Source organism: Rhodamnia argentea, chromosome 10 (genome assembly GCF_020921035.1).
Source record: "Rhodamnia argentea isolate NSW1041297 chromosome 10, ASM2092103v1, whole genome shotgun sequence".
NCBI classification, from domain to species: Eukaryota; Viridiplantae; Streptophyta; class Magnoliopsida; order Myrtales; family Myrtaceae; genus Rhodamnia; species Rhodamnia argentea.
In genome coordinates this window covers 10216554-10238059 of record NC_063159.1, presented here as the reverse complement: position 1 = coordinate 10238059, position 21506 = coordinate 10216554, and the positions used below count along the sequence as shown (strand labels likewise).

Sequence of the window (21506 nt, the reverse complement as noted above, 5' to 3'; positions counted from 1 at the left end):
GTTAGAGAGAGAGAGAGAGAGAGAGAGAGAGAGAGAGTTTATACAAAATATACACAGTAAAAAGCATCTACGGTATGTCCAAATCCCTGATTAGTCAAGGGTATACAATTCAGCAACCTGATAGTGGCTTTGCATATGAGAAGTACACGGGACTACTGAATTCCAACAATACACGAGGCGAGGAATAAGCAAGCTTCATTCACCTTTTAATGACCGAAAAAATTCAGAGAAAGCTCTTCAGTGACTTCCAATGAGCAACTACAGGAATGTCAGATTATCATTTTGCAGACCTGAGACAAACCAGCAGAAAGCTCTAAAATATCATCTAGGAGCAAAGTAAGGAATTTCAATTAATGGCAGGAAGCAGGCAAGAATTTCGACCTTAACTACTAGAAGGATGAGGTTCCAACAGAAGAGAACCCAGCCGCTCTCATCTCCTTTAGGGTTCCTGATAACCAGTCCAAGCCCTCATAAAGCCCGTCTCCCCTGAGTGCACAAGTCCCCTGTATGTGCCATTTTCTGTTCTTAAGATCAAAGAGACCCAAGCCTTCACACACTTCCATTGGTGCCATGGCTCCTTTCTAGAAATCAAAGATAGATCATAAGCCTAATATCACATCTTAAACACTTTAAAACAATCTAAGCTTATTGCCAGAATAACACGAAAAATCACGAGGCGGATTTAACATAACTCGTTGTTTGCCCGTTCAGATCAATCACCTAAAAGGATATACTCTAGCAGCTAATTCAGCAAACAATTCATTTATGTGCAGACCAATGTGAACTTGCTTCCCTTAACTTGTTAAATCCGCCTAAGGAATTTGCAAAAGGCATATATTACAGAACTTGAACAGTTATTTAACGTCTCATTAGCAAAGCAAAGTTCCTTCTCCAACCCTCAGAAATCTTGCAGTTTAAACACTGGTTCTCCATTCCCCGCATCTCTTCCAAAAATAGGCAGATTAGACTTACCGTATCCATCATTTATGCACTGATTTTTCCCAGAGATCTCCCAGTACAAGGATAGAGGTCTACGAAGTCATTGGTGAGAACTCGAAAAAAGGACCTTGAATACGGATGTGTCAGAGGACTTGATACCAAATAAGGTAAGTCTAAAAGGGTAATCACACATATCCCCCTCAATGAAAATATACAAATGTTACTATTACAGTATCAATTCAGCATCAATTAATATATTTGCAAGAAGCAATGATAAACAAGGAGATTGTATGTAACTTCACCCACTAAAGAAGAAATGCTACTTGATTTGAAATGAAACCCAAGAAGACAAAATCGCATGATTTATTTTCAGATGACGCATATCTATTCGACATACACAAATAGATTGTTTCAACTGAATTCGGAATATACGTAACTCTAATTATTAGTATTAAGGAGAAACCTAATCAGAGTCTAAGCATGAAAAGACAGTTATAGAATGCACCATGAAAACATTAAGTAAACAGCATTTCCTAGTCGAGTAAGTTACAGCCCAAGGATAGCTAACTAAATGCTAATTCTCATGCAGGCAACAACATAGTACACATTTATCTCCCAGCAACTTTGCTTCACCGAGTTTCAGGGCCAAATTTCAAGCCCATTTTAATGTAGACTGATTTTCTTTTACATTAACTTCTAATGAATCCACCAACAGATGACTACAAAAAATAGAGAGAAGACATTACAAAACCAAACCGGCCTAACTAAAAATTCAAAGTGGAACAAGATACCCTGGCCTCTTGCAATGAAGAGGTTCATGAATGCTTGATAAGAATATGAAAACACTAATGGAACATACCATGTCTTGTTTATTCGCAAACACCAGGATGGCACTGTTGAGCATGAAAGGATCATTGATAATAGCCTACAGGAAAAGCAGAAGCTTAAAAAAAAAAGGCATTAATCATGTAAAGCAACAGTCAATATGTCAGCCATCTCAACAAAACCTGAAATTCTGCTTTGGCCCTTCCAATTCTCTCCCTATCCAGTGAATCAACAACATAGATCTGCAACAAAGCATTTAACAGTTGTCTCAACACATTTCTCATCCACATGCACACTGCAAAACTTGCCCCCATTAAGTTCTATATTACGATTATATAACAGAAAATACCTTCCATAGAATAAATTGTTAGGACAATCAGCCAATAAAAAACACCTTGGAAGTAAAAAGGCCAATATGCAGCTAAAAGAGCGCAGATTTACCAGCCCATCCGTATTATTAAAGTAGTGCCTCCACAAAGGTCTGAGTTTCTCTTGCCCACCAACGTCCCAAACTGTGAATATGACATTCTTATACTGTACTTTCTCCACATTGAAACCTAAGAATAGAAAAGACGATCAGCAGTTTTCCAGTTCCATCCAGAACAGTATCAATATGTCGATGATGTAACATGGCATGGTGGAAACCCTCAGCATGCCAGAACAGAGGGCACTTTTGTAAGTCCTAGAAACTAAATAGGCAAGTTAGCGACGATGAAAGTTCCAAAGGAGCGGATATGTAGTGTATCAATGGAACAGTTAAGGGGCATACTCAATGAAACCAGTAAATTTATCTAGATGGCAACAAAGCGGTTGGCATTTTTGCTACTTCATATAGACATCTCAGGTGCCAAAACAACAGAAATAAGAGTTTTCATTCCGTAAAACAACTTGGAGGATATGTTCTCCTTATTTCAAAGGGATGTCATAGTGACATCCTCAAGAACAGCGAGATCAGGTTAAAGAGTAAAACCTATTTTGAGAGCAAGCTAAGCTGGTTCATAAATGACGTGATTGCAAACACGATTTCTGCTCTAATTGGAAAAATGCCAAAAGGTGCAAATATTGGAAACATGAAATCCCAAGTGTAGGGACTTGTGCATGTCCAGGAAAATTTTATTTCTAAGCAAAGGTGGAAGACTCAGATTCAATTGATGAAAGAGGTAAAAGTCGTAACATTTTGGTAAAAGTCTGTTGTGAACAGTTAACACCGGTTTTCAAACTAAAAGGTCACTTCTCTGACGAAATAGAAGTGAGGTCTCAAGCACAACAAACAGATCAGATGGAAGAAAATTCCTGCCCTTTCATGCACCGGAAGATGGATGAGTCTTTAAGAAATGAAGTACACGGTCCAAACTATGCGTGAAGAAAGTCTTAGCAAAAATAAGCACCGCCTGCCAACAATCCTAAAGGGTAATTCCGAGGCTAATTCCAAATGAAACGACCATCCTAATGTATGAACAAAGAAGATGGACCTACCGATGGTAGGGACAGTTGATAATACTTCTCCAATGTGCAATTTGTAGAGTATGGTGGTTTTACCAGCTGCATCCAGGCCAAGCATCACAACCTAAGCCACCTCAAAGAAAAAGGCTATTACCCAACAAACTTATCGCGAAATGCAGGAAAAGGAACAAAAACACGACATCCCCCACCCAGTAGCACGATTATCAATCTAAAACTAAGATGGCAAACAACCGGGAATATGCGTTCAGAAAGAAACGATAAACAACCCAATTTCACAAAAGAGGAGCTGGCATTAAAGCCCAACCAACATTCCAAAATATCTCTAGTACCCGAGCTGATACTTGATCAATCGAAACTTGTGCAACTAAAAATTTGTCATCACCACAAAAGCATAATTCCTCTCTAATCATGTCCATGTTAGGTAAATTCGAGATGCGAGAAAAACAGGGAGATTCTGCAGATTCCGTGCTTGCAGACTACATCTATGGTAGAAACAGAAGTTAGAATTCCCGTCTCCTAATACGCAGAGAAAAGGATCGGTAGAACAATCATTCGGGACGACAGGTGCAGAGATGAGCACAGAAGACAAATAAAGAAGAAGCGGGTAAGAGAGTACCCGCATCTCGGTGTTGCCGAAGAAACTATCGAAGAGCTTGCGAAAGGCTTGACCCATAGTATTTGCCTCCTCCGGTCAAGGTCGATCAGGTCGGCGTTCGGAGACGGCAACGAGTCGATGGTTCCGAAGAGCCGCAGCAAGCTTGCGAAATCCGAATTCGCGATGATAGATCGACTCGGACCGCCGGAACCTGAGGCACGCAGACCCAGCTCGTCTTTCTCTCTCTCTTTTCTCTTTTTTTCCTTTCCCCGAGTTCTTTCCGGGAAAAAGAGATGCTCTCTCTTCCGGGAATTATTTTATCTTTTTTTTTTTTTTGGGCTCTTTTGAAATGGAAATATGCATTTTCCTTTCAAACTTAAAACCTCTTCTTAATTAAAACTATTAAGGTTGAAAACAATCGTTGTTGTCGGTCATGTAATGAATACTGGAATGGACTGTTGAGATAATTTACGGCGGTGCTTTCTATAGATTGCAATTCAACTCCAAGTATTTATACACTATTGTTATCGGGGAAGATGGATGGAGGTCGACAATAGAACATGTTTCGGTGTCTTGCCTTTGTCTCCTTTGTCGGAAAACTGCAATAGAAGAGATATATAGGCATAGCCTCTCAACAACATTTACTAAGGAAACTACACAAGCGATATATGATTTCCACAATCATGCACAAACTAATTTGCAATCTACAAATCATCAACTCTGTTGCCTAACGGCTGTGGCCTCCACTTCTCTCCAGTCATCTTTTCGGCAGCTGCGTCCGAGATTCTCAGCACCATTACGATGGTTGCATTGCTTCCAACTCCATCGCAATTATCATCGCTAGCTGTACCCACATTTATAGGCAACCGCGACCAAAATAGCAGGTTTCGTGTCCTGACAATTACCTCACTCTCACTTCCTCGACAGTTATATTTAGGGGGCGAGCATGATTCCAAGATAGAATCGAAAATTGAAGAACCGGACTGATGGTGGAACTTGGAACAAGTGCTTGTGTTTTTCTTGTTCTATATTTTCACGCGATCCTATAGTATTCCATGACATCCGATGATGAGTGTGTAATCTAAAATCACTTATCCGAACTTCCATTTCCGGCGATATTTATAACCGAGGATTTTACTTTATCAATGTTTCATATTCTTCGTATGTATAAATACGAGTTGAGGTTAATAGAATTGTGGGAGCAAATGAATGATTCACTGCAACTATTCAATTAATAATATAAGTAGAACCCGAGTGGATTGTGAAACCGATCTTCGAACTTGTAACAGTGTAGGTTATTGATTTCGGGACATGGAGGAGGGTAAGTTTCAGGTTTCAAAAATTGAAGAGCCGATTCCGATGGGTAAGTACTAGGTAGAATCCGGATCGACGTGGAGCCGCTTGCCCCTAAAATATATAGGTTGTGATGAATCATCTAGGCTTGTCAACTAAGGGCTTCCAACACCTTGCCGCGTTGGAACTGAATTGTCTCATCAAAGGATTGCACTTTACCGGACTCAACGACGGTAGTTTGTCTACTCTGCTGATGGGCAAAATGGATTTGTCCATCTGCCTTTGATTCAAGTTGAGAAGGCGGTTAGCACGGGATGGATCCTCCAGTCGCAACTTTCAAGCTCCTGTTGGGACCTTGTATCAAAGCCCTAACATGTTCTCCCATCCAATCTAGTTTTCACACCCGCGCCGACTGAATTTGGAACTTCCTTCATCCGTAGCTACCATGATTTCTTTCATTTGTTAAAAGCTGGGTTTCAATGAGAAATGGATTGCTTGGGTTAAAATACAACATGTTTCAGTGAGAAATGGATTGCCTAGTGGAACTTCTGAGACTTCTTTTTATGTTTCTCATGTCTCTCCTTAAGACAAATGAAACGGACTTGAGTCTAACGACCAAAGAAAAAAAATTTGTTTAAGGTAATGGAAAAGTCATTTGTCTTCTGAAATGTTTTGGTTCACGAACTCTTATGGTATGGTCTCGTAAGATTGTCGCTGTCCGATATGCGTCCGACTGGAAAATTTTCCTTTTTGCTGGCTCAGTGATGCCCATGAAGCTTTGACTGGGGATTCAACCTCCAATCAGGCGGTGGCTATGGGGGTTACCACGTTCCGTGTAAGATTATTCCAACAACCGTTCTTTCGCTCATCTCCACCTAAGCTTAGCTTATTACATTTTGATTCCTGAACTTGGTGTGCTACTGCTCTCAAAGAACATCACTTTCTAAGCCATTGTTGCTGCGGTAGTCACTTGACAACGTGGTAACCCCCATCTGGATCCCCTCTACTCTCCTTGGCTTTATAATCGGCTTCGTTTTGCTCATGTCTCATCCCTCACCCTTTCGGACACGCTCAAGAGTTTTTCACAACAAACTCGTAAGATGAGCACCACAGGCAGCCCCCACGTTGCCGTCCTGGCCTTCCCATTTTCGACCCACGCGGCTCCCCTCCTTGCTGTGATCCGCCACCTGGCGACTGCCACCCCGGACACACTCTACTCTTTCTTCAGCACTGCCGATTCCATAGCCACCATCTTCTCGGCTTCCAACAACTTACCCAACGTGAGAGCGTACGACGTGGGAGACGGGGTGCCGGAGGGCTATGTGCGGGTTGGAAAGCCACAGGAGGATATCGAGCTGTTCCTGAAGGCAGCCCAGGCCAACTTCAAGAAGGGGATGGAGGAGGCGGTGGCCAAGACTGGGAGCGGGGTGAGCTGCTTGGTCACTGATGCCTTCTTCTGGTTCTGTGCGGATATGGCAGCGGAGATGGAATTGCCGTGGGTGGCCTTCTGGGCCGCTGGCCCTGCCTCTCTCTCTGCCCATCTCTACACCGAGCACGTCAGGCATACTCTTGGCACCGGCAAAGGTATTTAAGTGAATTTATGGGGTGAGAACTATATTCTAGTTCACTAATTCTTACGTGGTATCATGACATGATGTGCGATATCTTCCCCGTCACATGCCATTGTCCGTTGGTTCATTCCTGCAGGCATTGAAGGGCGAGAAGATGAGACCCTGCAATTCATCCCAGGAATGTCGAAGGTGCGCATCAGGGACTTGCCGGAAGGAGTCGTGTTCGGGAACTTGGACTCGCTCTTCTCCCGCATGCTCTGCGACATGGGCAGAGCCTTGCCAAGAGCAGCTGCGGTGTTCTTGAACAGCTTCGAGGAATTGGATCCAACCATAACCGCTGATCTCAAGTCCAAGCTCAACAACTTCCTCAACGTTGGCCCCTTCAATCTCATAGCCACTCAACCACGTGCTTCCGACGAAAGCAGGTGCATATCATGGTTGGCCGGACAAGAAAGGGCCTCCGTTGCCTACATTGGCTTTGGGTCAGTGGCAGTGCCTCCTCGGGAGGAGATTGTGGAACTAGCAGAGGCCTTGGAAGCGAGCCGGGTATCATTCATATGGTCTCTCAAGGACCATTTAAGAGAGAATCTGCCAGAGGGGTTTCTCAAGAGGACTGACACAAGAGGGATGATGGTGGCATGGGCACCACAGGAAGAGATACTGAAGCATGATGCGGTTGGTGCATTCATAACGCACTGCGGTTGGAACTCACTCCTAGACAGCATAGTGGGGGGAGGAGTGGCCATGATATGTAGGCCGTTCTTCGGAGACCAGAGGTTGAACGGCCGGATGATGGAGATGTGGGGGCTTGGGGTCCAAGTTGAGGGGGCTGTGTTGTCTAAGAAGGCCGTGTTGAGTTGCTTGCAGCTTCTTCTGTCCCAAGAAAGGGGGGAAATTATGAGGGACAACATGAGAGCCCTCCGACAACAGGCTGAGAAGGAGGCAGGACCAGATGGGTCCTCCACTCGCAACTTCAAGCTCCTTTTGAAGCTTGTATCAAACCCCTAACATGTTTCCCGGCCCTACCTATTTTGCACCCACAGCAACTCAATCTGAATTTCCCTTTGTTTCCGCCACCGATAGTTCCATGTAGGGAAATCAAGAGTTTCCAGCATCATTTTCATTTGTAAGTCGGGCACCCGCTCTCTTAATATGAACCAACATGAACATATATGAACCACCATGAGCATAAATGGGAGATGAAGCTGGAACTGAAAATACCAGGTCTATGTATTAATTAATGTCAAGGTACAACCACTCCCCAAAAATTGACAGGGTGATCAAGTCAATTCCCTCAAAACCCAAACATTCTACAAATTATAAACCAAAAAGAAAGAAAAAGGATATAGCTGCACAACCCGTTACCACAGTTCTTTTACCACGAATTATCACTATAATAGAAAATGAGAAATTTCCGGTCTGCCTCTCCTCCTATTCAGAGACACAATCTAAGTCCAGGACTAAAAACCCCTAAATCAGTACCTAACTAATCTACACAGCCGCCACGAGGTGAACAAGGCAATGTCATCACCAGCACCTATGACTTTGCACACCCACTACCTTTCCCTTGCCAGTTCAATTAGCGGAAAACTTCGGGCGGACAAAAGAGAAACAATCCATAGAGTGAAAAAGAACGCTAAAACCGTTGGCCTCCTTGTTTTTGGTAAGTTGGTGAAGGTGCCTCAGCCAAACTCGAAATTCAAAACATCTGAAATCATGTGCAACCTATGAGTCCAACATCTCGTCCTGTATCTCATTTGGGGCAATGAGCCCTGGAATAGAAAGCATCCTTTGTCGCTCTCTTTCCCTCTGAGCAGCGGCCTCTTCCGCGTAGAGGTCCTTGTTATCCTGTGGAAAGCGCAGGCTTTACAAGCAGGAAGAAAATATAACCATTCGTGATATAACACAGCCAATGGATAGTACTGACTACCTGAGCCGAAAATTCTTTTGATTGGACAAGAAAGTCTCTGATGTGATTCTTGAATGTGGAGAGGTCATTTGTCGACTCCAGGAGACCGTTCACAAATTGAGTGACCTGAAAGATAATTCCATCAATATCCTAATATCTGACAAGATTCATCAAAGCAGAAATTGACTGCAAAGGTCCATCCCATAACATTCCAACATCAGCCCCCTGATCCACTATTTTCTAGGATGGTGATGCCAAGCGACAGACAACCAAACTCTTGCTTGTCAATATCCAAGCCCGAACTTTTTGACGTCATCAACAACATTCCTTGTTGATGTACTTCAATGAACTTTTTCTTTCCAATATTCGAGTTTTGATAGTACAATAGTGGATAGAAAGATCATGACTCCCTCATAACTGTTCCATCCACGATAATTTATTGCAGTCAGAAGAGTCGGCAACCTCATACCTCTGCTACAGTCATGTTAGGAAATGAAGTGTCCAACAGCTTTATGGTGTATTCACGAACAAAGACTGCATTATTTGGATAGGGATAAGGAACTGTTGAGGCATCCCATAGAGGTTCTGTCAATGCACCACTCTCCACCTGCAAAAAAATCTCTTAGCCAAGCCATAATTCATTTATCTTCGATTGAGTGAAGGCTATAAAGCATCATTTACCAGACAAAACAGGTGTTGCAGGACTAAAACGTGTAACTTGAACCCTGGTTTATGAAAAGTGTCCGTTAAAACAGCAAAAATCTCTTGCTCTATCGTCAGAAAGTACGTCCTGTAGAACTGATTACAGAACTCAGAAGCCTGCCACATCGCAAAAAAGTACAACATCAACATCAACATCAATATCACCTTTATCCCAAACTAGTTGGGGTCGGTGGTTGATGAACCTAAAACCGCATCGCAAAAAAATAAAGAAAGAAAAAAAAATCAGCAGTCTGCATGATGCAAAAACACTGCATAATAAAGGACGTCGCTCGGATAGACCCAATTGTAACCAAAATCACATCATATATGCTATTTAGCAGAAGGAAGATGCAGTCCAAACATCAACAGATTAAAAGTCCAGACATCTCATGATAAAGCATCCAGGCACTTCATAAGGTGCCATAATTCAAGAAAAAGACCAGCAAACCTGAAAGTTCTTCAGCATCTCCAACAACAAGTTTAGCCCAGTTTCAGCAATATTTCTCTCCGTGTGCCGAAAAGCCCAGATGATAGAATCCATTACCAGCTTAAGTTGCTAAAGCAAACCAAAGGCAATTCACATCAATCATCAGTCCGTCAATAGAGCAAACAGGATATTCTCAGAACACTTGAGAAAAAGGAAGCGAAATAGATTAGTTTCATAGATCCACCTGACTTGACAGTCTAATTAATGCAGGGAAACAGTGTGCAGCAATGGCACGGAGTAAAGAAAAAAACTTCAGCCGATGCTCAGGGTAATCTTCAAAATTTTTGGTAATCATCTGCAACAACAAAAAAGTTGAGTAATCAAACAAACAAATAACCAAGGTAAAATTTCGATCTAAGCTAAATCGCGCTCGACTTTAAAATGCAGAAATGAAAGTCCACAGCATTAGGTACAATTCCCAAACGCACTAACCATAATTACAATTTCCAATTTAAACATACATAATTTGCAGCATTATTTAATCCTTCAAGGAGATTGACCTGCTTTAGAAAACTCATGGGACTCACAATTGCTAGTGAGAATTGCCCTCTCAGTCGTGAAAGGCGCCCGCAATACGGCTTTTGGCATATTCGTTCTGGCTTGGTAATGACAACTATACAAACTCACACATTGGTCCAAAACAAAAATTCCTATACATTATTCACCGAATTATATAATCCTTTAAGGAGATTGACCTGCTTTTATTTATTCCCAGCTAATGTTCGTCTGTTACCATAGATCCATGGCACATGACTCAAGCGGCACAAATTTTACTTAGAAATTGCACCTTGCATGAGCTTCATTACAAGTAAAAAAGGCATCAACACACAAACAAGCACCAAATTGGAGCATATCCCACCTCTAAAGTGCATTGGAAAACAGCCTCAAAAATGCGAGGCACATCCTCTATCATGACACCCTTGTACCTATATGAAGAAAAAAAGGTCATCAGAAAAAGGAGAATAGATAAGTCCCTGCAAAAATCCATAAAATGGGTGGAATTTATCTACCACACCATCACCATTATTTCAACAATAAGAAATTCCATAAGCAAGACCAGTGATGTTGATGAGATTAACAAACTGCAGTAGACCACATGGGAATCAAATGAGACATTGAAAACAGCAGAAACTATTGAAAGCTTAATACAGCAAAAGACAGAAAGAAACAGTAGTCGATTACACAACAAGCAGAACTATTAATCTATCTGGGAACAAACAATTTTAAGAAAGATCAGCCAGGTATACTCATTTTCTTCGAGGAAAATACATTCCAATGTGTAAACATCTATATTGACTATCACCCAAAATTCTAAGACCTCAATGGTGTGTAGTCAATATATATACATAGCCTCCAACTCAAGAAGTCAAGTCATGCAAATGATTATTCAAAACCTGGTCTTTCTTTGTTGCTGAACCATTTGTCAAGTGATTCACCACCCAATGCTAGACACAACATAAAAAAACACACTATTTGCTTTTCTCAAGAAAAGGACAAAGCCCAAAATGCGCAATCCGTACACCCCATTTGCTTTCTATTGCACAAGGTGTGAAAAAAAATCATTAAAACCTCTGCTTGTTCTCTTTCTTTCCGAAGAATTACAAATAAAAGTACTAGTTTGTGCAATTAACAGTCATGTGATGCAGTTTCAAGCAGTCAAAAGAATTTTGCTTGGATGCTATCAATAACACAAGTGATGAAGAATGAAACTGTACTTATTTATGATAGTCGCAAAAAGTGATAAAACTTCGGATTCTCTAGCATCAGGCACATTCCTCGCGTAGTCCCCGAGAATAGGATCCATCATTGGAGGGACAAACTGCTTTCCTATTTGTGGTTGATCCTCAGCCTTGTCCAGAAATGTCTCGATCAGCTTTAGAGTTTCCCTCTTGACCGATCTATTTCCAGAAGCACAACATAACAAACCAACCCCAAATGTCTGTTGTAACTTAAAAACTGGTGCATAGATGACCTTACCGTAGAAGTTTGACAAATGATGATTTGGAAACAAAGGGCCCTCCCCCTGCAATGGTACTCGATATAAGCTCACTGTACATTCTGTAGCAACAGTGAGCAATGGATGAGTACCAAGCATCAGTCTCAAAAAACAAAAGTGGATACTGCAAATAAAGCCAAACTTTTATTCTCTCCAAACTTTAAAGATATACCTATAAACATTAAGCATGTCCAAAAAGATCAATGAAATCTGTGACAGGAAGAATGTTCCAAGAGAACTTGCAACACTTGTATTTGTCTGCAAAACCAAAATAGAAAAGGTAAACAAGGGTGGCTTAAAATATAAGGAAACACTAGCAAAAAAAAAAATGAGCATAAACAGTGGCCATCCAACTTTTAAAATAACGTTTTTATTTTTTATTTTTAAAATAACGTATTGACTATAAAAAATCTTTTAAAATAAAGTACTCCAGAAAAGGACCAGAGTATTTCATTCTATCTTCGAATATTCACAAGTAAATCCTAATGGCGCAACTTCTACTCCAACAGAGCAAGTTAACTTTTGAATTCAATGCTTAGCCAACTTCCGTAAAAGATATACTCCGAAAATACTTTTCATGCAATCTCACATAACACTGATCATGTATTTAATTTACAGTCTTTAACCGGGACACTGGATCAAAATTGCACATGATAGAAGTACCAGATGATAAGATACGTAAGTTGCTTAAGTATTTCAGAAATCCTCAACCTCTATAAGTAAAATGTTACAGTAGAGTTGCAGAAAGAGGAGAAATTAGATAACGTTTGTGCAATGACCAGTGAAAGTGCATTTATAATTGAGAAAACAAATCAGCTATATGAAGATACAAAATGCCATATAGATAGACGTAAGCATCCCATGAAGGATTTTGTCAGCCTTGCCAAAGTAACTCCATAAATGTCCAATAGGTCTGGAAAACTATAACCACTCTATCCAACCAAGTAACTTCCCATTAATATCTTTAACCAGATTAAAGAGACCAAAAGGCTCGTATGCAAAATGAAAAACACTACAAGGGACACTAGCCATTATCCTCCTTTTCTCATTGCCAAATCTTGCCACAGCAGCAAGGCTAAGATGCCCACAGCACTAGTTTAATAAGTATGTCATCAAATACCGATCAAGTACATTGGTCGCTGGTGAAATACATCAATGCATCAATTGGCTAGAACTTTATAAACTAATAAGAGCTTTCTCTAAGACAAGGCACCTGCAATATATTGAGCACAGTCCTTATAACATCTGGATCCTTTAGAAAGTCTACACTTTGACGCGCCTGGCTTATAATCTCATTCCATTTCTGCATACAAACCTATTAGTTATCAGAATGCCAAAAAATAACGAAAGAAGAAAATTGTGTCAAAGTCCCTTAGACAAACCCGATTGGGGAGGTCCATCAACCTCTGGAGATACTCATCCCTCTTCTGGGGATCAGGTTCGGCTTGAATCATATGTCCGACCTGAAGTTAATAAGATTAGTACAGAAAAGCAGCTGACCGAAAAGGTCAATTAACACAGAGATAAGGGATGCTTACTGATTCATAAAATGAGTGGATCTGGTGGGGCTCAAGATCTGCAATTGTTGTTGCAAGGCCTGTTAAAAGCTCAGATACAAAGGGTTCGTTTTCTCCAACCTGAAATGCAAACTTCATGTCCATCAAACCATTCTACCATGCGAAAGAGACGAATTGCACAAAATATCAAAGCCTCTAACCTGTATAATAACAAATTTCCGCTTGCATTTCTGAACAATCTTTAAGAAAGTATCACAGGCCATATCCTGAGCAAAGAACAAGATTTTTTAGCATATGCAAGAGGCCATAGAATATCCACTATCAGCATATATCATTGATTCACAATTCCAACTACATCTCCGAAACAACTCAAAAAACTGTTTTATCTCGTTTGAATGGCATATTGCCATATCATAATCAACAAAAACATAACCTGCACTCCAGGATGGGTCTCATGCATGAACTCGAACAACTTATTTACAACAGTCTTCAAGAACTTCCAGTGGGCTCTTAGGAATCTGGGATACTGTCCAACAACATACCTGAAACCCGAAAAAGAGCATAAATATGGCTATTGAGGAACCCCAGCTTTTGTTTTGAACCGCACCCCCCCCCCCACCAAAAAAAAAAAAAAAAAATTTGTATCTGCACGAATGACATATTCTTCTAACAGTCAGTTTACCTCATTAATCACTGATGACAAGAAATAAGAGCTCCCTTCCAACTCCACAACCCCCCCACCCCCCAAAAAAAAAAAAAAAAAAAAAAACCCTCAACGTATGAAACCCACTTGGCACATATATTAACTGGTAATTGGAGAGGTTATATAGTGAATAACGAGTACGGGAACAAATTAATGTCATGAACTCATACATGATATTACTGGCGATAACAGCTTTGTTGTCCTTCCCTTTCGTGATTTCACACAAATTCAGCAAATCACGGATGACCATCACCAAGAATCTATTTTCCTGCCAACAGCCAAAAAGGAGTTGAAACAAAAAATGCACACACATGTATCGTAGCAAATACTAGCATTAAAGACTACAACTTCCAAGAAAGAGCAAAGTTTTCATGAATACTTCTCTGAACAAACTTTCTCAAAAGAATAACTAAAACAGGAGAGTGAAATAGATATTAGCCCGACGAGAAACAACTCTCTCTTCTATTTATCTAAACCTTTCAGCATCTTCTCATAGTCATATCCTCATCTGATAATTTCCCTAGATCGCATGGAACGTAAAATGCCATCGATACATCTCTTTACTGAAGATCCTTACTGGCAATTCCATTATTCTACATTGTATCATCAAGTTGGCACACTTGCTCAAGCAAGACGCCAAAGATCCAATTTGACATCCAGATTCAGAAATTACGCACCGACAAGAAAAGGCATAATGCCTCCTAAATGACGAGTCGTATAATACCTTATAAGAGGAAGGAGACGATGAAAGCACACAAGAGAAAGTGAGACATGAGATTACAGCCTTTCAAATTATTTTATACTCTGTTGCTTTTTTCACAACAATATGCTGACCGATGCAACATTCAAAAAACTCAAGATCATGTGAAACCCCAACCTAGCAAAAGATGAAAAATCTTCCAAGACAGGAACTAAGAGGGGATTTGGCATTATCATGGATACGAATGCTGCAAAAATCTGTGACTTAAAAAGGTTAAGCTACATAAGAAACCATAAGATAGAGATGTCTTTAACTAGAAGGCAGCAAATACTTCGTTTTTTCCCCACTTCAAGAAGAGTTCAAGTAATACCTGTTCTTCCATCATGGACCCAGAAATAGAGCCGATTGCCCAGCACAGCGTGTTTAAGTTATTCCATGACCAATCCTCACCACTCAGCTGTTTACTTAATTTCTTCAGCATCTATAGCCACCAGAAAAGTAAGAGTTGATTAGGACGAGACGCACCAGCAAAGGTGAAAATTACAAGCATATCGTCATTGAATGAAGATGTATCAACTGCACGTATAAGTCACATAAAACAATACCTGCTTTTCAGTGTCCTCGTGATCAAGGTGTGACAAGTAGATCAAGGTCTCTCTCATTATCTACAAGCAACAAACAACTCATTAAAGCTTGATATATTGAGTAATCATGCACGATCATCTTAGTTAAAGTAATACTCAACAGCCCACAGCCGAAAACTTAGACTATACAAACAACCATCGGTCGAAGCAGTTTCTCCCATAAAACCTAAAAGATTCTAGGCATCAATCAAGATCTAGGGAATCAAGAGGAGTACAATATTCGGAAAAGTGAAGCCAGTGGCTTGACTTCTGCAGGGAATAAATATACATCACCTTGTACTGGACGAGAACATCATTGTCTTTCATTGTCTCACGAACAATGTTACCATTTTCATCTTCAACAATGAGAACTTCTTCAGGCTTGGCCATACGAGAGATCATGAGCATTCTAAGCTTGGACATAGGGGCAGCATATAGCTGCCGCCGCTGCAGCAGTTGGGAACCTAGGCCATCAACCATGCCAGGAATCAAAGGCATCTGCCAAATACAGATGAAGTCATGATCTGACATGACTAACCACTCATTGCAATTTAAGCTGAACAAATGTGATTTGCAACCTCAGTCCACAAATTATAATTTTTTCAATGCACCACCAATGACATTATGCTGATGTCTAATCACAAAATTTCAAATGTTAACCTGCAATCCCATCATATTCGCCGTCACAGCGGGATTGTCCAGATTATTGTGTGCCTCAAAAAGCTCCAGGACCAAGGCATTCCAGTAATCCAGGCAAACCTGTTAAATCAAATGGTGGGCAAACATCTGAAAACACAATTTACCTAAAAATTGAATTTTCAAGAATGCTACCCAATGCAATATAGAGCACACCTTGAAGACTTCAGTGTCATCCACATATGAGATGTTTATAAGGTACTCTAGACCCAGAAGCAAGGATGCCATATTATCCTGAGTAGACTCCAATATCCTAATGTGAACCTGCAAGACGAGTGCAAAGTAAGGCATAAACATATCATAATTCGTAATTGAGAAGCTATTCCCACATTGTCCTATAACGAGCGAAAGAGAGGACAGAGACTTGAAAAATAAGGGACCAGAACGATAATTAACTGAAGAACAATTGCCTGGCCTAACCACATCTCATGCAAGTCACTGCCGCAATTAAATATTTAGACATCTCCACATGGCATGGAAAAGAACCTACCTTGTAGAATGAGGTGAAAAACAAAGCCAAGTTTTGGATAAATGCCTGAGAAATTGAACATCAAAATTGAATAAGTTGCAACAAAACATAATACACCAATCAATGATAACCTTTTAACCTCACACAAAGAATATTCACACCTGCTCCTCACTAGAACCATGCGCATAAGCCTCTGGGATGTTTGTAGTAGGAGGAAGAATAGCCTGGTAACATTAAAAAAAATCACCATAGAAGGTCAAGTAGTAAAAAAAAAATGAAAAGTTCTACTTTTCATCCCTGAATTTTCACGCTTTTTCTTATCAAATACTGTAGTTCTAATCTGTCAAAGTAAATCCTTCTAATTTCACAAATTTTCTAGTTAAGTGCTCCAATGCTAAATCACGCCAAATCCAGTTGACATGGCCGTAAGACGACGTTGTAGTGTGACGTGAATGAAATTTTTTTGATGTTTACATCCAAATGGGGTGTCCGCATTATTTAATCCATCATCTTACTCCAATGTTGTCTGTATTGGCTAAGTTTTTCCACAAACGTCCATGTGGGCATCCGCATATATTATCTTCATTATACTTTGGCATTGTCCAATGGCCACATCAGCTAAAATGGGTATGAATCGGTATTAGAGGAACTTAATTAGAGAACTTGCGGAAGTCGAAGGACATGATTAGACAAATTAGAAGTACAGGGACACGATTAAAAAAAGCAAGAAATTTCAAAGGACGAAAAGTAGAATTGATCCCAAAAGAGGAAGCTGAGGACCATGTATATGAGATGTTTGTATGAGAAGTCCAATAGGTAACTTCCATGGATCAAACACTGGAAAGTATGCTCACCTGTAACTGCACCATGAATATATTATACATATTCACATATTGCACGTTATAGAAATCTCCAAAATTGAGGGCGGCCACCTGCATAAAACCCATAAAACAATAAAACAAGCAAGCATATCAATTTTAAAGCCAGGCAAAGTGAAAATTTAATCACAACAAGCATACTATACCTCTGTAAGGCATTGAATTGTGAGATTCCGATACGATGGCACAGGAAAAAACTTTAGGAGCGTTTCCAGCTTCAGATGAACAGCAAATTAATCAAACAGATTAGGCAAAGTGTATATTAAAGTCTGGTGGCTGCAAGAATGGCATGCTCCAGGCTATCACCCTCCAGAGAAACAAAATCACTGAGAAGACATACCAATGGAGATTCAAAAATGTAACCCAAAGGAATCCATGAGAGGAAAGCATGCAACGTCGACAGTGTGGCCCTTATGAGCTCAGTTCTTTGAGATGCGGATAGTACATACAAACACAGCTCATGGATGAGTTGGAACTCACTGTGAACAACCAAAAGTAACCCTCAGCAAATTATCCCGCCAAAAAATTAGATATAATGCTTTAAATAGAATTAAATTGTCAAAAAAAAAAATGTAAGTCAGCTAACCTAGCCAATCTGCAAAAAATTAATGTGCGATGACAGAAAACTCTAGTATCATAATTACGATGTTGGATACAGCTAAAGGGGATAATACAATAAAACAGATCCTGAGTACAATCCGTCCACAGCTCAGCAAAAGTCAATCTCTCATCTCTGTACCTTTTTTGGCCTCCATATTTTACTTTCCTCAAGAGTTACAGAACAAACCAAGTAAAGCATTAGGCCAAAGTACACTTACATGATAAGTACCCACTAGTTTGTCTATCAACAATCATTAAATAGACATTCATGGACCCTCTAGCAATCTGATGTCAAATGTTAAACCCTCAAGTAGAACCAAAATTTATAGTCATGAGTCTACACTGAGGAAGGTATGCCTGTTCATTGTATAGAGCAACATAGGACATCAATCCAGCAAACTTGGACCGACATAAAAGCTACATGAGATATCACACTGGGATTTACTAACAAGATCACTGTCCATAGGAGCTGAATTGACTGCTGAAACACCCGAGTATGAAGAGAATTACACATTTTATTTCTAGCAACAGTTGTAGCATTTTTCCCTAAAAAGAAGTTAATCACAAGTTTCTGACATCATATCGGAACTATAACTATGAGCATCATCATGGCAGCACTCAAGAGCAGTATTGACTACAGAGGCATGTAAACAGAAGATAAAAGACAAACGGCTGCAAGTACAGCTCATCAGATGCCTTGCCTGTTCAGCGACTGTTTGAGCTCCTTGATCTTTTGCTGCGTCATTTCACCTCTCGAGAAGTCAAAAACCTCTTCACTCAGAAGCTGCAGTATTACAGTCTGTTACCAACACCCTCCAAGCCAAATTCAACTGAAGAAGATTGCAAAGAAAAACTTACTTTCAAAATGGCCATACAATTTTCACAGATTGTTTCACTAGTTTTTGCGGCTGAAACAAGATCAGGAATAAAGCTTCTCCATCTGCCGGGCCACTCATGCTTCAAGATCTGCAACATACGCAAACAGGTGAAGAAGATGCAAGGCCTTCTGAGATTTAAACCTAGTACCCAAACATAAAAGATCCCACCTGTACTAATATGATGTTCAGCTTGTTGATATACAGCTTTTCCATTCGAAGTGAAGCTTCATTACTCGAGAGCTATGGGAAGAAACAGAAAACAGACCGATAAGGAATCAAAAGTTTGTAGGCAAGGAAACAATAATGTTCTATAGACTTGCAAACTTATACCTGCACAATGACTTCAGAAATGTAATTCTTCATCCCATCTCTTTGTTCAACGGGCAATGCGTTCCATCTGTACTTTATGACACCTTCTAAGACCTGAAGATTAATGTCGGCAGGACAAGGGTCTTAACTTATTTAGAGAGATCTACTCGAGCTGTACAGAGACTGATCTTCTAAAAGAGGATGAAAGCATCACATAATTACAGCTTTATCGGAGGGGGAGGGAGGGGGAGAACTAGATCTACTCCCCTTTTCTAGGTCAGGGCCAACCTCAGAACTTTAGCTTCCTATGAAGAGATCAACCTCAGTCTAGGCCTTAACCTTGCAGGGGATCTGAATTTCATTCTATCTAGCCCACAAACCCTAAATAGATAAACCGAAATCTATGTGACAACCCAACTGCATCTAGACTATATTCACTATGCAAGGTTTTAGATCAACAATTTGCAGGATAAAATATTTGTTTGGTTCTCAGTGCCACTTCCCCGAGATCAGAAAATGCATTTTGTACTTTGTCATAAAGCAACCTCAGAGGCAGTAATCCAGAACAGAAGGGCTGATGGAAGAAAATTCTAGTGACAGCCAGCCTTACAGAATAGATTCTTGCTGAATTTTCAAGGGCATAAATAAGGTAGGCTATTTGGTCTAGCCCAGTAGTACCAATCCACTCAAGCTAGACAGGACATGCCCTTTGCCACTAAAATTAGCAAAGAGAGAGAGAGAGAGAGAGAAGAAATTGTAGATTCTGCCAGAAATCACATCTGACCTGTAAGGCAAAGAACTTAGTATTTAAGTTCTTCGTACTTTGTAGAATGTGCACGACTTGCAGCCATGTATCCGGATTGTTCTGCATTTCCCGCAAGATCTGGTCTGCCGCTGTTCTCTATTGCAACCACAATGAAAAAACAATTACAACAAAAAAAGGAAAAGATGAAATTAGTGGAAAGAGCTGAACAAGGTAAACAGTTTTGCTCCTCCAGAGCAAATGGTGCTTTTCATAGCCCAATCATAGCAATGCCCTGTCTTTCCACGTAATGAACTAGGAGCATGGAGTTTAATGATCCAAGCAGGAAAGCAGAGGAAACGATCTAATGACACTTGACAGATGGCATGCAAGAACATTCACCATTACTACGCAGGTACGTGACACGTCAATCTTCTGACTCGTACCATGCAATCCTAATTGATAAATCGTAGAGGAAAAAGATGCAAGCCGATTAAAAGAGGGAAAGAAAGCCCCCGGGGGGGTTGGGGAGTGGACTTTAGTATCTTTTCTATGACAGAAAGCTGAGGAAAACTGTCAGCATAGCCTATCATGATGAGCAGTAGAACGTACTACTCAGGCTACAGTCACGGAGAACAAGGGCCCAAACGGGAGGGCAGGAAGACCTTCATTTCAAATAGCAAAGTCAGGGGAGATGGAATTCCTAATGTACGGGACTTGTGGCGCACTCGCTCGAATCCCTGCTTCCCTTAATTACAGAGTAACGGCCGGAGAATGAATGATAGTATCACAGGAAATCCTCGTCCATCGAATACCTTAAGACCGTAGGCTCAACGCCTCCGCGTCCCCCAAGGTCCAGCATACCGTGAGCTTCACCAAGAGTAAGAGAGAGAGAGAGACAATTCCCGGGAGCCTTAAACCCTAAAAACCTAAGTCTCGCGGATTTTGCTGGACTCGTGCAAAGCCGAGAAGGCGCAGAGCGTCGCACGACGGCGAGCAAGCGAGCATTAAGGGCACCGAAACAAAGCACGGCGCAGGAAATAGGGTCGAGAAGTGGGAGAGCAGGGGGAAGAGGAGGGGAAGGAGCGAACCTCTTCTTTAGATCCGGTGCCGTAGAAGGCAGAGACGGTGGCATCGAGCAATGCGACGTCGATCGGTTGACTCAAATCCCGGAGCTTCTCGGCCGCCATGGTAGAGAAGCCAGCTGAGTCGGTCGGTAATAGTTAAACCCTAGCACAGTACGGAAGGGGGGCGGGGGCGGAGAGTGGAGAAGCCGAGAGACGGAGGCGGAGAGAGGGAGAGTGGGAGGGGAGAGGAAAAGGCGAGCGTGGGTATAAATACGAAAGGAGAGAAGACGGAGGAGGAGGTCGGGGGGAGGAGGAGGAGGAGAGAGTAGGGATAATAGAGTTGGGGGGGGGAGAGCAAAAGAGACAGCTTAAAATTGAAGCAGAAGAAGAGGGGGGAAGCCCAGCCGGAAGTGGGAAGACCCGGGGGCAGAGCCTTTTTTTTTTTTTTTTTGGCCTTGCGTGTTATTCTTCCTTTTTCTTTTTCCTTTTCTTTTTTTCCCCTTTTTTGAATATTCAGCGACTTATTAGTGTTTTTTTTTAAAT

At 41.0% G+C, this 21506-nt stretch overlaps 3 protein-coding genes across 3 annotated transcripts; 1 reads left to right on the top strand and 2 right to left on the bottom strand.

Moving 5' to 3' along the window:
- Window positions 1-21: 21 nt before the first annotated feature.
- Window positions 22-3983, bottom strand: LOC115742754 (ADP-ribosylation factor 1-like 2). The gene is made up of 7 exons (XM_030677238.2): window positions 3845-3983; window positions 3241-3331; window positions 2206-2321; window positions 1947-2006; window positions 1799-1864; window positions 382-581; window positions 22-290 (listed from the first exon to the last, which is right to left on the bottom strand). The coding sequence occupies exons 1-6, from the start codon at window positions 3899-3901 to the stop codon at window positions 390-392; spliced, it is 582 nt and encodes a 193-aa protein (XP_030533098.1). The 5' UTR covers window positions 3902-3983; the 3' UTR covers window positions 22-290; window positions 382-389.
- A 2153-nt stretch (window positions 3984-6136) lies between these two features.
- LOC115742745 (anthocyanidin 3-O-glucosyltransferase UFGT-like) lies at window positions 6137-7829 on the top strand. The gene is made up of 2 exons (XM_030677214.2): window positions 6137-6700; window positions 6824-7829. The coding sequence occupies exons 1-2, from the start codon at window positions 6217-6219 to the stop codon at window positions 7693-7695; spliced, it is 1356 nt and encodes a 451-aa protein (XP_030533074.1). The 5' UTR covers window positions 6137-6216; the 3' UTR covers window positions 7696-7829.
- A 70-nt stretch (window positions 7830-7899) lies between these two features.
- LOC115742741 (protein EXPORTIN 1A) lies at window positions 7900-21123 on the bottom strand. Its single transcript, XM_030677205.2, has 32 exons — window positions 20988-21123; window positions 19939-20055; window positions 19176-19268; window positions 19014-19085; window positions 18826-18933; window positions 18669-18751; window positions 17708-17846; window positions 17514-17582; window positions 17344-17421; window positions 16651-16713; window positions 16511-16555; window positions 16177-16284; window positions 15985-16083; window positions 15619-15822; window positions 15307-15366; window positions 15072-15182; window positions 14172-14269; window positions 13732-13840; window positions 13499-13564; window positions 13320-13418; window positions 13164-13244; window positions 12995-13084; window positions 11954-12039; window positions 11763-11843; window positions 11501-11683; window positions 10645-10711; window positions 9970-10080; window positions 9747-9854; window positions 9278-9415; window positions 9066-9203; window positions 8618-8722; window positions 7900-8535 (listed from the first exon to the last, which is right to left on the bottom strand). Exons 1-32 carry the CDS (start codon window positions 21084-21086, stop codon window positions 8413-8415), a joined length of 3231 nt encoding a protein of 1076 aa, XP_030533065.1. The 5' UTR covers window positions 21087-21123; the 3' UTR covers window positions 7900-8412.
- Window positions 21124-21506: the final 383 nt, after the last annotated feature.